This window comes from Perca fluviatilis, chromosome 20 (assembly GCF_010015445.1).
Source record: "Perca fluviatilis chromosome 20, GENO_Pfluv_1.0, whole genome shotgun sequence".
NCBI classification, from domain to species: domain Eukaryota; kingdom Metazoa; phylum Chordata; class Actinopteri; order Perciformes; family Percidae; genus Perca; species Perca fluviatilis.
Window position 1 is genome coordinate 18,120,795 of NC_053131.1, and position 12,555 is coordinate 18,133,349.

The 12,555-nt window shown below is 39.1% G+C and overlaps 2 protein-coding genes across 13 annotated transcripts in view; one reads left to right on the top strand and one right to left on the bottom strand.

The window, feature by feature from the left end:
• The window catches only part of LOC120549176 (sorting nexin-14-like), a 23,403-nt gene extending 18,785 nt beyond the window's left edge, over window positions 1-4,618 (top strand). For 7 of the 12 annotated variants that reach the window (XM_039785861.1, XM_039785867.1, XM_039785860.1 and 4 more), the window contains 5 exons: window positions 1,080-1,244; window positions 1,357-1,473; window positions 1,579-1,670; window positions 2,332-2,388; window positions 2,734-3,068. In XM_039785861.1, the coding sequence (XP_039641795.1) occupies window positions 1,080-1,244; window positions 1,357-1,473; window positions 1,579-1,670; window positions 2,332-2,388; window positions 2,734-2,775 (473 nt within the window). In that variant the 3' untranslated portion in view covers window positions 2,776-3,068. Of the gene's footprint in view, window positions 1-1,079; window positions 1,245-1,356; window positions 1,474-1,578; window positions 1,671-2,331; window positions 2,389-2,733; window positions 3,069-4,258 lie in introns of those variants that run through there. The other 5 variants (XM_039785865.1, XM_039785869.1, XM_039785871.1 and 2 more) reach the window with 3 other exon arrangements.
• LOC120549177 (snake venom 5'-nucleotidase-like) lies at window positions 3,730-9,614 on the bottom strand. Its single transcript, XM_039785873.1, has 9 exons — window positions 9,229-9,614; window positions 8,809-9,028; window positions 8,389-8,577; window positions 7,962-8,159; window positions 7,465-7,619; window positions 6,681-6,789; window positions 6,426-6,575; window positions 6,009-6,209; window positions 3,730-4,523 (listed from the first exon to the last, which is right to left on the bottom strand). Exons 1-9 carry the CDS (start codon window positions 9,565-9,567, stop codon window positions 4,366-4,368), a joined length of 1,719 nt encoding a protein of 572 aa, XP_039641807.1. The 5' UTR covers window positions 9,568-9,614; the 3' UTR covers window positions 3,730-4,365.
• Between the last annotated feature and the right edge of the window lie 2,941 nt (window positions 9,615-12,555).

A 12,555-nucleotide genomic window follows, 5' to 3' on the forward strand; every position in this document is an offset into this window, starting at 1 on the left:
ATGGAATGGTTCACAAATAAACATATCCAGGTGTTAGAATGGCCAAGTCAAAGTCCAGACCTGAATCCAATCGAGAATCTGTGGAAAGAACTGAAAACTGCTGTTCACAAACGCTCTCCATCCAACCTCACTGAGCCTCGGGCGCTGTTTTGCAAGGAGGAATGGGCAAAAATGTCAGTCTCTCGATATACAAAACTGATAGAGACATACCCCAATGCGACTTACAGCTGTAATGTCGCAGCATGTGCGCTACAAAAGTATTAGGGGCTGAATAATTTTGCACGCCCAATATTTCAGTTTTTTATTTGTTTAAAAGGTTTGAAATATCCAATAAATTTCGTTCCACTTCATGATTGTGTCCCACTTGTTGTTGATTCTTCACAAAAAATTACAGTTTTATATCTTTATGTTTGAGGCCTGAAATGTGGCAAAAGGTCGAAAAGTTCAAGGGGGCCGAATACATTCGCAAGGCACTGTATCTGAAAAACTGAGTGTTATTTATTTTTATTTTTACCAAGAATATAAATAGGCTTGCAATTAGTGATTACCAAATTTTTCAAAAAGCATTCTACAGGAAACATCACATAGCTGATAGACACCATTGCAGCAAAAAAAATTATGTAACTGTAGCTAGCTGCAAGTTAAACTAACACTATTAGTACCATTAACTTTATGGGACATCTGCATTGTGAATATGATAATTTGTTTGTTTGAAAGGTTACTGTTGCATTGTAATTAGGAAAAAAAATGCAGTTAGTGTATTTGAATACTATCCAGAGCCGGTAAATCTAGTAATGGTAATAACTTCATTCATACAGCCCAGTTAAAAAACAAAGCCGCAAAGTACTGTACAGTTAGCAAGGAATACAAATAAAATGAATAAAAGGCATTGCTGCAGGATTGTACTAGAAGTAGGGAGTTGGTGTTCATGTATTACCACCATGACAAGTACAACCCCGGATCCCTGACATACTGTAAAGCCCATTACTCACTCACTCACTCACTCACTCACTCACTCACTCACTCGCTCTTTCTTCCCCTCTCTCTCTCTTCTTCTTTTTCTTCTTCATGGTTGTCAGGCCGAGTCGTCTTCCACATCCCGGACTGGCTGCACCACCTGCTAATGGGTGGCAGGATCCTGTTAAAGAACACACTTGAAGCCTACACAGATTACTACCTTCGGTGCAAGCTGAACCAGGTGGTCCAGGAGCACCGGCTAGTCTCGCTCATCACCCTGCTTAGAGGCAAGTTTTGAGAAAGAAAGAGAATAAGTGTATTTCCCAGAATGTTGAACTATTCCTTGAAACATGCTACTTTAATGAGGTGAAATGATGTATGTAATCTTTGCCCTCCCAGACACAGTTTTCTGTGAGAGCAGTGTGCCTCGATCGGCCCAGGACAAGCAGAGGAGGGCGAAGAGGACATTTGATGAGATGAGGACCTACATTCCAGGTATTCATTCACTTCTTCCAGGTAGTGTTTTATCATTTGTAGAGCAATTTACTGCCAACATTTACACTCACAAGACAAATGTGCAGATGTGAGAACTCTGCTAATTCATAAACTGCTCATCTTTAGACTTTCTGGGGAAATGTATCAGAGAAGAGGCCAAGTATGAAGGAGTACGCCTCCTCTTCGATGGACTGCAACAGCCAGTTCTTAACAAACAGGTAGACAAGGACACACAAACACACACACAGACACACACACACACACACACACACACACACACACATACAGTGGTGGAAGAAGTATTAAGGGTAGTAAGGGAAATGTACTTAAAGTATTAAAAGTAAAAGTACTCCATGCAGAAAAATCCCCTTTTCAGAGGAAACGATCAAAACAGTTCTGTCAATCAACTAAGTGTTTAATCTGCTAATCGTTTCAGCTGGACTCGACTTATAACAATAAATAATAACTATATTTATAACTACTTTGTAACCACTATACTTTAATTACAAATTACATCTGTTTTGTGTGCAGAACTCTTAATTCGTAACGTAATTAATGTAGTTGAGTAAAAAGTACATCATTTCTCTCTGAAATGTAGTGGAGTAGAAGTAGAAAGTGCCATGAAAAGAAAAGACTCAAGTAAAGTACAAGTACCTCAAATTGTACTGTACTTAGTTACATTCCACACACACACACACACACACACACACACACACACACACACACACACACACACACACACACACACACACACACACACACACACACACACACACAGCATTTCCCCAGCATGTTTGTACTTCACTGCTGGAATGGATGTTGTATATGAAGATCACTGGCGTTAATGCTTTTCATCCTCTACCTGCTGTTGGCCTTCAGCTGACATATGTGCTGTTGGACATCGCCATTCAAGAACTTTTCCCTGAGCTAAACAAGGTAAACAGATAATAGCCTTAGGTTCTAAAGAAATATAGTCTGAACATTCACCCATCCATCCATTATCTATACGGCTTATAGTTTAATCTGTATCATATGTGTTAATGTCATTATTACACCTGGTATTAATTAACAGGTGAAACCTATGACTGTATGATAATGTCTGACAAATGACATATCACTAAAAGTAGATGCAATAAAATTCGTCATATCTATTATGCATTTTAGGATATCCCGTGTCATTTGTAATTAATAGCAGCATAATATTTTGTATTTAAATCTATGTATATTTGACAACAGAGAGATGTCTATTTTAGTGCTTACGTTGTGTTTTTGTTTCCTCAGCAGGTACAGAAGGACACCGCTGTGATGGCTCCATGGATGTAAAACGAACACTTCAATGGACATGAGCTCACATGCTTTCTAGACATTACACTAAGCTGAAACACCTGCAGAGACTTGTTTGTTCGGTTACCTAAAACATGTAGATCACCTGTTCAGTATCTGATCTGGATACATGGCACTGCAAGAAGATGAAACCCAAGGCTTCTCCAAAATAAGTTATATAAATAAATGATATAACAGTGGTCCTTGTGTAATTAGTCTGAACTATAAAAGCCAGCAGTGTAAAAATGTGCTGTTTGACAGCTGCAGTTGATTGCAGTAAAACTTTGAAGAAATTACTTGTTTCTACTATTTCACACTTTGATACTGTTGAGCACACTGTGGTATTGCCACAGATGTGAACTACTAAAAAACATCACATTATAGCCTGTAACACCTGTGGCTGGAAAAGCAGTCACCGTGGAACCAGTTTTACAGAATCTAAAAGAGAACAACTAATTTTAACTGCAGCCAAAAGTTCCATCAAACTGCTTTTTTGTTTTGATTGTTACTGATTTCAAAATCATTCAAATCAATCAATCAAATCCGCAGACAATAGTCTTTAATCTATTAAGCCTCCAATGGCTATTACATTGTTAAACTTTTGTGTGATGGGGGGTGATGAGTGATATTCGCAAGAATGTATACATCCAAATCAAACTGCTTTGATGATTTAGAGCAATCAGTTTTTATCAGTATTTTAAAATTGGTAGCCGAAACGTACCCTTTTAGCAGCAGCAGTTTAGTGTGTAGCTACATGTTGCCTAGCAACGCAACGATTTTTCATTTAAAACGGAATCGCAATATAATATTTTTTTTTCAGTAAGTAATTTAACTTCACTTTAATTAAGGCTTGAGTTTTAGTTGACAATTTGTCAACTAAGATTAAATAATAATAAAAAAGAATCATAAACAGCAGGACTACTAGTATAATATAAAATGCATGACTCATATTGATGAATTGTTGTCACAATGCCATTTATTTTTTTGATACGTCAAAAAAAGAATACCTGAGAAAATGCCTTTCATTTCCATTTTCAATATTTAATTTTTTCAGCGTGTGTTAATATGTCTGCATACAGGGAAATGTTTAAAAAGGCAATGGTCATAACAAAACAAAAAACTATGTAACTTGATGATGGACATACTCAAATAGCAATATTCTTTATAAAAATAATATGTATAGGCACATTCAGGTGCATGAATACTTTAAATCTTTGGCTTGTTTCCATCCATTTCTATGAGTAATGAAAGGAAGAGATATAGCAGTCGACAGCTTTTCCTTTGTTCATTATCTCACTTTCAGTCTTTGAACTCTCATAAACCTTTAGATTCACAAGAAAAAATACATTCATAGTTCAAATGACTTACATGCACTTTTAAGTCAAAAGTATTTGTAATATCCAATACATATTTACCGTTTTCATATTTAAGTCATTGACTAAATCTACCCTGAGGCTAAACCTGCAATCCTGTTGTCTTCTAGTTATCCTTGGCAGCGAAGGCAGCGAGATAGAAAGGCAGTTAACCAAGTCCCAGAGGAGATTACAAGCAGCCAAACGTGCCCTTTATCACAGTTCCCGAGACTGTCAATCAGAGGATCAGGCACAGACATAAACCCAGCAGCAACAACCCAAGGCTGCGAGCTGTAAAGACAGCTGAGTTCCTGAATGTGATCCGGCCTTCCACTGCTGGGTACACACGTTTCATGTCCGATATGTATTTGGACAAAACAGAAATGTCCATGTCACCTGCAAGAGGTGGGAAAATGACAGCTTTGATTAGTATTTGGTTTGTATTTGATGATATTTTACAAATAAAATTGTATCTCCTTGCTTCCCATGCTTAAAACCACATTCTTCTCTATTTTAACAGTGCTATAAGATCTGTGAGAGACAGCTGCAGAACAATTTTAAAAATATGCATCTGCTTTAGATAAAACATTCCCACCAGAGTGAGTTAAATAAGAGGGAAACCTCTTAAAATGAGCAGAAAGGGACTCTTTCCTAAGACGGGAGGATCACTGATGGATAAACGGCCACTACAGTGTCTTGCTTCTGACAGCTGCAGTCATGTCCTTGGATTAATTTCAAGTAAGTGAAATACAGTGAGACATTTAAATATAACAACGAATGATGGAATTGCCAATGCAAAATAATGTTATTATAAATTATTGCACAGAAAGAAAATACTCAAAAACAAGATTAAGAGTCTACAGCTATGCTAACGGCTCTGTGAGGCTGTATTTAGGCACTGTGGAACTTTTAGCTAATGCTAACATTAGCATGTTAACAATGCTCATGTTAAGCATGTGATTATCATACTAACTATCTTTGACTAGTGTGTTATCATGCTAATATTTGAGAAATAGCACTAAACACCAAGTACAGCTAAGGCTGATGGGAACGTCATTAGTTTTGCATTAAGTCATAAACCAAAATGTTGGACAAATTAAAAAAATTGGCAATACGTCCAATAGTTGTTGAGGCTGACAGCTGCTCGAGTCTGTTTTCCAATATGTTCTCAAGATGTTTCACAGGTAACTAAAAGTGTGGAGAATTAATTTATGCTTCAGATATTCTTCCAGAGAGACCATTCAGAAACATTTAAAAGTTACTAGTGAGCACCACCTTGAAAGACTTTGAGACATTAGATAGCGAGCAAGCTTTAAAGCAGTCATGGTAATTGCTGTCTCTTTGCTTAGCTTTCTTCTTTTGAGTATTAAAGGTGCTGTAGGTAGGATTGGGAAGATACAGGACTTAGCAAAACATTTGAACATCGACAACTTCTCAGTCCCTCCCCCCTTTCCGCTAAAGCCCAAAACGGTCTCCTAAGCCCTTCCCCCCACAAGGGAGAATGAATGTGCGTGCATGAGCAGTGATTGACACCCCCTGGCCCTCATTGGTGTATCTGAACAGGGAGCGTTGGATTTTTGCAAATCGCACTACAGGCTGTAGGTGCCAGAGGAGCCGGATTTTTTTTTTTGCTGCTTCATGTAGTTCTGCTTCATGTAGTTCTGCTCGAACATAGGGTCAGTTTCAGCAAATATGACAGAAAGTTAGTTTTATAAGTCTTACCTACTGCACCTTTAAGGAAACAAGTAAATGAAACTATCTTTAATTTCTGGCTGTCTTTATACATTATATTAAATACATTTAGCAAATTCAAAACATTTAACTTAAAGTAAATGCTCATCTTATCTCACACACAATAACTGAACTGCCTCTGCTGCCCACCTGTGTTATGCTTCAGTAACTCCTCCTTGATCATGGTAAAGTTATCACCTCCGCCCACAATGTATGAAGGCATGACCACAGTGTATGTCTTCTCCGGGTCTAACGGTTCGTACTTGGGCACACGGCACTCAGTGCAGAGCATGGACAGAGACACTACACGCTGGTTCACTGGTTTGGAGAGGTCATACTGAATGTGAATGCCTAGAAATGTCCGAGAGAAAAGGAGGAATGTTATGTGTGCTTAAGGACATCAGTAATAAGTACAAACCTTGGAAGACTGGAAACAAAATGTGCCTACAAGTAATTACCAGTATTATTCCTTTAATACAACATGTGAGCAGAGAAAGAATCAGTTAATATTATTCTAGGAGACTGAAACAGGTGTTGGTGGAGGAGCACAGAGACCAGAAAACAGACCTGAGACTTGAAGAAATTCTCCATACATGCTTCCATATCTGTGAATGGAGTGTTCAAATGCCTTTTTCACTGTTGATCCATTTATCTGGACCAAGTCAATGGTTCCTCCAAACGGTAAGACGGTGAGTATCTCCTCCATAGTTATGGAACCTAGTAAGGGCAAATACTGCTACATCATAAAAAGAAACCACAACTGCTGCCAGTGCAAAGTGGCCATTGTAATAAAGCACTCAGTATTTCTGTAGAAAAACGTACCATTTTTGTAGTTCTCGTTAATAGCTGCCCGTATAGACCCACTATTCAGCATACATATGCCCACATGATTCCACTGCAGCTCACTTGAATGCTTTATATTGTGATAAATCTAGCACAGCAAAAGGGGAAAACATGTTATACAGCAGTCAAACTCAACTTATTGGAAAAGAGTTGCTCTCCTGTGGTTGTGGAGATCAACCTTTTGTCACTGTCCTTAAAGATTGACTGATTGTTATTTACCTCAGCCCCCTCCAAAGCCCCATAGCCCTTTAAATTCCAAGAATTCCCACCCAATGCTGAACATGCACAGGCAGGATCTGAGTTTACAATCACTTGGAAGTTGGCATTCACTAAGGATATTGTGTTCATGTGTGACAAAAAGAAAATGTTTCTCTTTTGTCTCAGTTATTAAAGCTATAGTGCGTAGTTTCTGTCGCCCCCATGAGGAATTCTAAGTAATGACAACAAAACTCGAGCATGCGCCCCCACCCCTCCACGCAGTTGCTAGTAGCCAAGGAGGACACGGAGGAGTAAAAAAACATGATGGACTCTTCAGAAGAGGTCATTATTTTCACTCAAGCCTCTGCTTGGGAAAGACTGAGAAATACAGAGAGTTGTGTGGAGCTGATCTTAATTAGTCTTAATTAGCTTTGTAACTCATTTGGCAATGACTTGAATGTAAGGGACGTTTATCAATATCAAAAAGTTACGCACTAAAGCTTTAATGAACTAAACAACAGAGTGAGGGAACAACTAAAGCTGTCTGAATAATAACAAATATTACCATAGCATCACAGATCAGGTTTCCAAGGTTACACTCCCGAAATCGACACTCTTCAAACGTCCCATTGAGATAGACTAAGGTCTGTCCGACATACTGCGAGGAATACTGGGCCAAGTCTTTCTTCCACTTCTCAATGTCAGCAAGGACATCTGGGTCTGAGAGAGTACAGAATGAGCAAAACTTGTGTAAGGAAAGGAATTATGAAAACATGACACAGAAGTAAACTAGATGCAGTTGATTTTTTTTTTTACATAATCTGTAAGTAGTAGTCCAAGCGTTTTAACAGCTGTGTGAACAAAACAGTTATTACCAAAATTATTTTAAATGTATTATTATTTATTGATTTCCTTGCACACAGACGGACATGGCGATTCAAGTCACTAAATGTCACATCAAGTCATTTTACATGTTAAATCTTTTTTTTTTTCTGTGAAACAACAACAACAGAAAAGTCAAATTTAGGCCATGTGTAATTACTGACATTCATTGCAGTCTACCTTGACGAATGCTACTGTCCATTAGGATGGGGTTTCCAGCAGCTTTGACCACATTCCCAGCCTCGTCAAAGGTAAGTTTCAAGTAGCCAAGGTACTTCCCAAAGGCAAAGGCCTGGACCACTGGCACGTTTCTCCCATCGTTAGACCTCACCATAAAAGGGTACAGACCTGCAGGCACTTCAGTGGATGGGTGCTTTCCTGCCAAGAAAGATTGCAGTGCACGCGGTTTCTCATTTCCAGTGACAGTGAAGGTAAAACCATGCTTTTGCTCTTGCAGTTTGGAACCTATTTGTTGTATCCATGAAGCACAGTATCTGAGCATAGTGTGAATGCTGAAAAAAATGACTTCTGCAGCCAAATTAAATAAAAAAAAATACTGTTAAAAGAGACAACCTTACTGAACGGAATAAAATAGGATAATAAATACCAGTATAGAGGAATGTGTTGGTGTGTCCTCCAATAACGACATCAACTCCTCTCACACGCTTGGCGATATCTCGATCCACGTCAAAGCCAGAGTGGCCCAGGGCGATGATCTTATTATAGCCCAAGGTTTCCAGCTTATCGACCTGAACCTGAAGTGCCTTCACTTCATCCTCAAACTTTAAGTGTTGGCCTAACACACAGGGGAATACATGGAAACAAGGGCTGAAAAGTAAATGAAACCTCTATAGTGCATTAGAAAACAGGGGAAAAAACTCCAGATAGTGTCTTAAATCCTAGTTTCATTACGTATTAAATCTCCTGTACTAACAAAGCTTTCACTTAATGAACTGCTGCATGCAACAATGAGGCAATAAATACATTAAATCATCTTCATCAATCAAACAACATAATATACTGGTACCTGGCATGGATAAGAAGGGGGTCTCAGCAGTGGTGTAGCCAACCACAGCCACTTTCTCTGAGCCCACATTTAGGACTGTGTAGGGCTGAAAGTAGCGGCTGAGCTTTGTGCCAGTCTGGTCAGTTATGATGTTGGCACTCACCACAGAGCAATTCACATTTTGGAGGAAGGGCTGAATGAGACCCTCCACTCCGTTGTCAAACTCATGGTTTCCAAAAGACTTAAATACAAAAGAACACATATTTTATTAACTAATAAACTCCAGTGATTTTACAGTATCTAATCAAAAACTACAACATCTTTTAAAAGCTATTATACTAGCAATTTATCTCAGGAAAATATATTTTAAAAAAACAACAAAAAAACATATAGGCCTACAGCTGTGGGCGTTATAAAGAACACAATTAAAAGACCATTTACCATAGCATCATAACCGAGTTTGTTCATGAAGTGCGCTGCCTCGGCGCCTTTATAGTAGTTGAACCAGACAGTTCCCTGAAACTGGTCTCCAGCATCCAACAACAACACGTTCTTCTCCTTTTTCCTGATCTCCGACACTTTAGTGAACCTCCTGGCGACTCCGCCGAAGCAAGGACCCCCGGCTGGACACTTCCCCGAGTCCTCGCTGGTCTCCTCGATCCGTGCATGGTTGTCGTTAGTGTGAAGCAGCGTCAACTCAAAAGTCGACACTGTGGCTGAACAGTTTAGAAAGAGACAGAGCGAGGTCAAGAGAGCGCACCGAGACGTCCAGACGCTCATCGTGTCTTTGTGCGTAAAAACGCGCCAGTTACAGAATGTATATGGCACATGAACAAGGCGTGGGCTTTTCCTCAGGAGTAGGATGTGTTAAACTAAGCACAGGGGGAGATAGGCTACTGGGCTCACAATATAAGAAAGGGTTCATAAGATGTAACTAATAATTTAAATATGAATAATGTATTAATGATTGCAAATATACCGAAATAAATACCACAACCGCCCTAATCGGTTATTACGGATTGTGTGAAACTAATTGGGGGTGGGGAGGGGGTCTCAAACTTGGATTTAGATTTTTTAAAGCTAGACACGGTTATTAATATTTGGTTTGAACCCTCCTTTCAACATGAAAAATGCAAAATCCTCCCCCTAATATCTTTCATGCCTAATATTTTAATGGCAACTATTTTCACATACCCTCTACATTTAACTTTACCAAAGGTCTGTTGCGACTGCTACTACAAATACTGAAAGCACGACCCTCCTCACTAATTTCACGTACAAAATATTGACTATTTACAACTCTACAGCATCTGACTGAGTTCTAAGTTTTACATTATTGAGGGGAGTTGTATGTTGTAGAGTTTTCTTTTTTGCATGAATGAATCACCACACTCTACAATGTGTGGAATAAAAGTGGCCACACTGATCTGTAGTCTTGGTTCTATTGAATACAGTGCCTCTAACCCAGCAGCACCCCTTAGTGGAGAGAATGGGACTAAAACACAAAAAGTAATCAAATGTTACTCAAATAAACATTTCTTTCCTCATAAATGAAATACTCTAAACGAAATATAAGCTACTAGTATAGGCAACTAATTCAGTAATAGCTGAAATATGCTCTTGAGTAACAATCACTGTGAACTTAACATCACAATAAATGGTAATGAAGACTCATAAACAGCAAGGATTTAATCATAGTTATGATTTAATGTTGTACTTAAAAAAAAAAATAGGTCACATTGCCTGTGAAGACTCTTTTTTTGTGGCAGCCTTTAGAAAACTAACAAAGTATAAAACACAATTTCCCTTGTAACAAGGGGGAATGACAATAATATGTGTATATATAATATTATAATATTAATATCTATAATATTATGGCTCTTTGTAGTTTTACTTATTTAAAGCTAATGTACTTGCACTTACTACTTGTTGTCTGGAATTTGCACTTTCAAGGTTGAACACACTTAATTGTAAGTCTCTTTGGATAAAAGCGTCAGCTAAATGACATGTAATGAAACGTAATAATTTCTGAACTTTTTACATTTCATTTCAGTTTCCCCTGCTGTACAAGTGCAGACTATTTGGGTGCATAAGCATCTATCCACAGAAGTTTCTGAGTGAGAAACAAAAAGAGACAGTTCTCAGCGATGAGGGAGGAACATCAACATTAATAACACTTCACACAACAATATGAAAGAACCCAGTAAGCAAAGTGAAAATAACTCAATAATAGAAACACTCAAGCGTGAATAAAAGTGCATGCATCATTGCACAATTTGTGCTTTATTATTCAGTAAGAAATCTCATTGGCCTTTGCAGGAACCCAGAGCTGCTCTTAAGTCAGCATCCTCCAGCGTTCACTGAGAGGCAGCAGGTCAGGAGGAATATGATATGATATGATATGAGAATATGTTTATGTCATTTGCTATCTAACTGGGACGTTTTGGGACCAATTGGTGGGGATTGCTATAGACAATGTACACATGGCGATACACTGATGAGAGCAAATTACATTTAACCAGGTATCCAGCTTATTTAAAAAGGTCATGTTGCTGTATTGTGTGAACAATTAACAATTACATTTCATTTAATATTGTTTGTGGTGTTTTCCACCAAAACAAGTTCCTTACCAAGAACATTTTGCAGAGCCACCGTTGCTGCGTCTGAGCTTAGCACTGCCCAAGACGATTGTGATTGGTTTAAAGAAATGCAAACAACCCAGAGCGGGGTTTTTTCCCCCGCCTATTCCATGTGTAGTAGCGAGGCCTTAAAGGCCCTGACACACCAACTCGATAATCGGCCGTCAGACAGTCTGGCGAGGTCAGTGACTCATGTCTGTTCGGTGTGTTCCGTGCCGTCGTCCGTCGGAGGGGCCGTCAGCCTTAATTTTGGCCGATTTGACATGTTGAATCGGAGGGAGGGCAGTCGGACTCAATGACCAATCTGATTGGTAGAGCGCTAGTCCTTGACTAGCGAATCAGTGCACTTATGTTAGCGTGATGAACGGCGCTCAAAATCTGACGAAAGTCTTTTAAACTGACCTTTGTCGATCTGAAATGAAGACAGATTCAACAACTGCATGGCCTATTTCTCGCTTAAAATGTTTTCAGAAACACGTTTCGGTGAACTATTTTCGTAAAATACGAGATGGTATTCTGAACGAGCCGGCATTAATGCTCGGCTTTGAAATTCGGGAGAAGCCAGACCCACGTGACACGTTTGTCATTTCCGGTTCTCATTTTTTGGGCAACAATACAGATTAGCGCCGCTTGCTGTTATGAAGATGTATTACGTCTCACGCACGCGCAGAATGTACGCTCAAGTCGGCGTCGCTTCGGTGTGTTCCGAGGCACTTTTTTGACCTTGGGGAGCTGACTGATCAGTCCGACTGCCTTTTCTGCCGACGGCCTGCCGTCAGGTTGGTGCGTCAGGGCCTCAACATCACAGCTCTGTATGGCAATCTCTCTATAGGCAATGCAAAACTATTCTAAAGGAAAATTTGTTTGTAGCCAGCAGCTCACTAAGTGGGTAGCCTTGACGAGCAACAGTTAGCAAAGTTTGCAATGCAACAGTCCACAAAACTGCTAAAGGGAGCACTGTAAACCTAGATTTAGTTTTAAACTTTTTAATGGCCACTACTTAACCTTTCATGTTTTGTTAAAAACCAAATTCATTTCTAAATCACATTAGGTGTTTGTAATAATCAGCTTATGCAGTGCACAGATCATATTAAGCAGAGAGAACTATGGTTCTGCAGAAGCTCCACGC

What these genes read in the sequence shown, in the direction of transcription:
- LOC120549177 (XM_039785873.1), bottom strand. Translation starts at nt 9,567, where the DNA reads ATGAGCGTCTGGACGTCTCGGTGCGCTCTCTTGACCTCGCTCTGTCTC. An exon ending in ACCTGATCTGTGATGCTATG is followed by an intron (nt 6,790 to 7,464) that starts GTAATATTTGTT and finishes TTGCTGTGCTAG; the next exon opens with ATTTATCACAATATAAAGCA. An exon ending in GTTACTGAAGCATAACACAG is followed by an intron (nt 4,524 to 6,008) that starts GTGGGCAGCAGA and finishes CACCTCTTGCAG; the next exon opens with GTGACATGGACATTTCTGTT.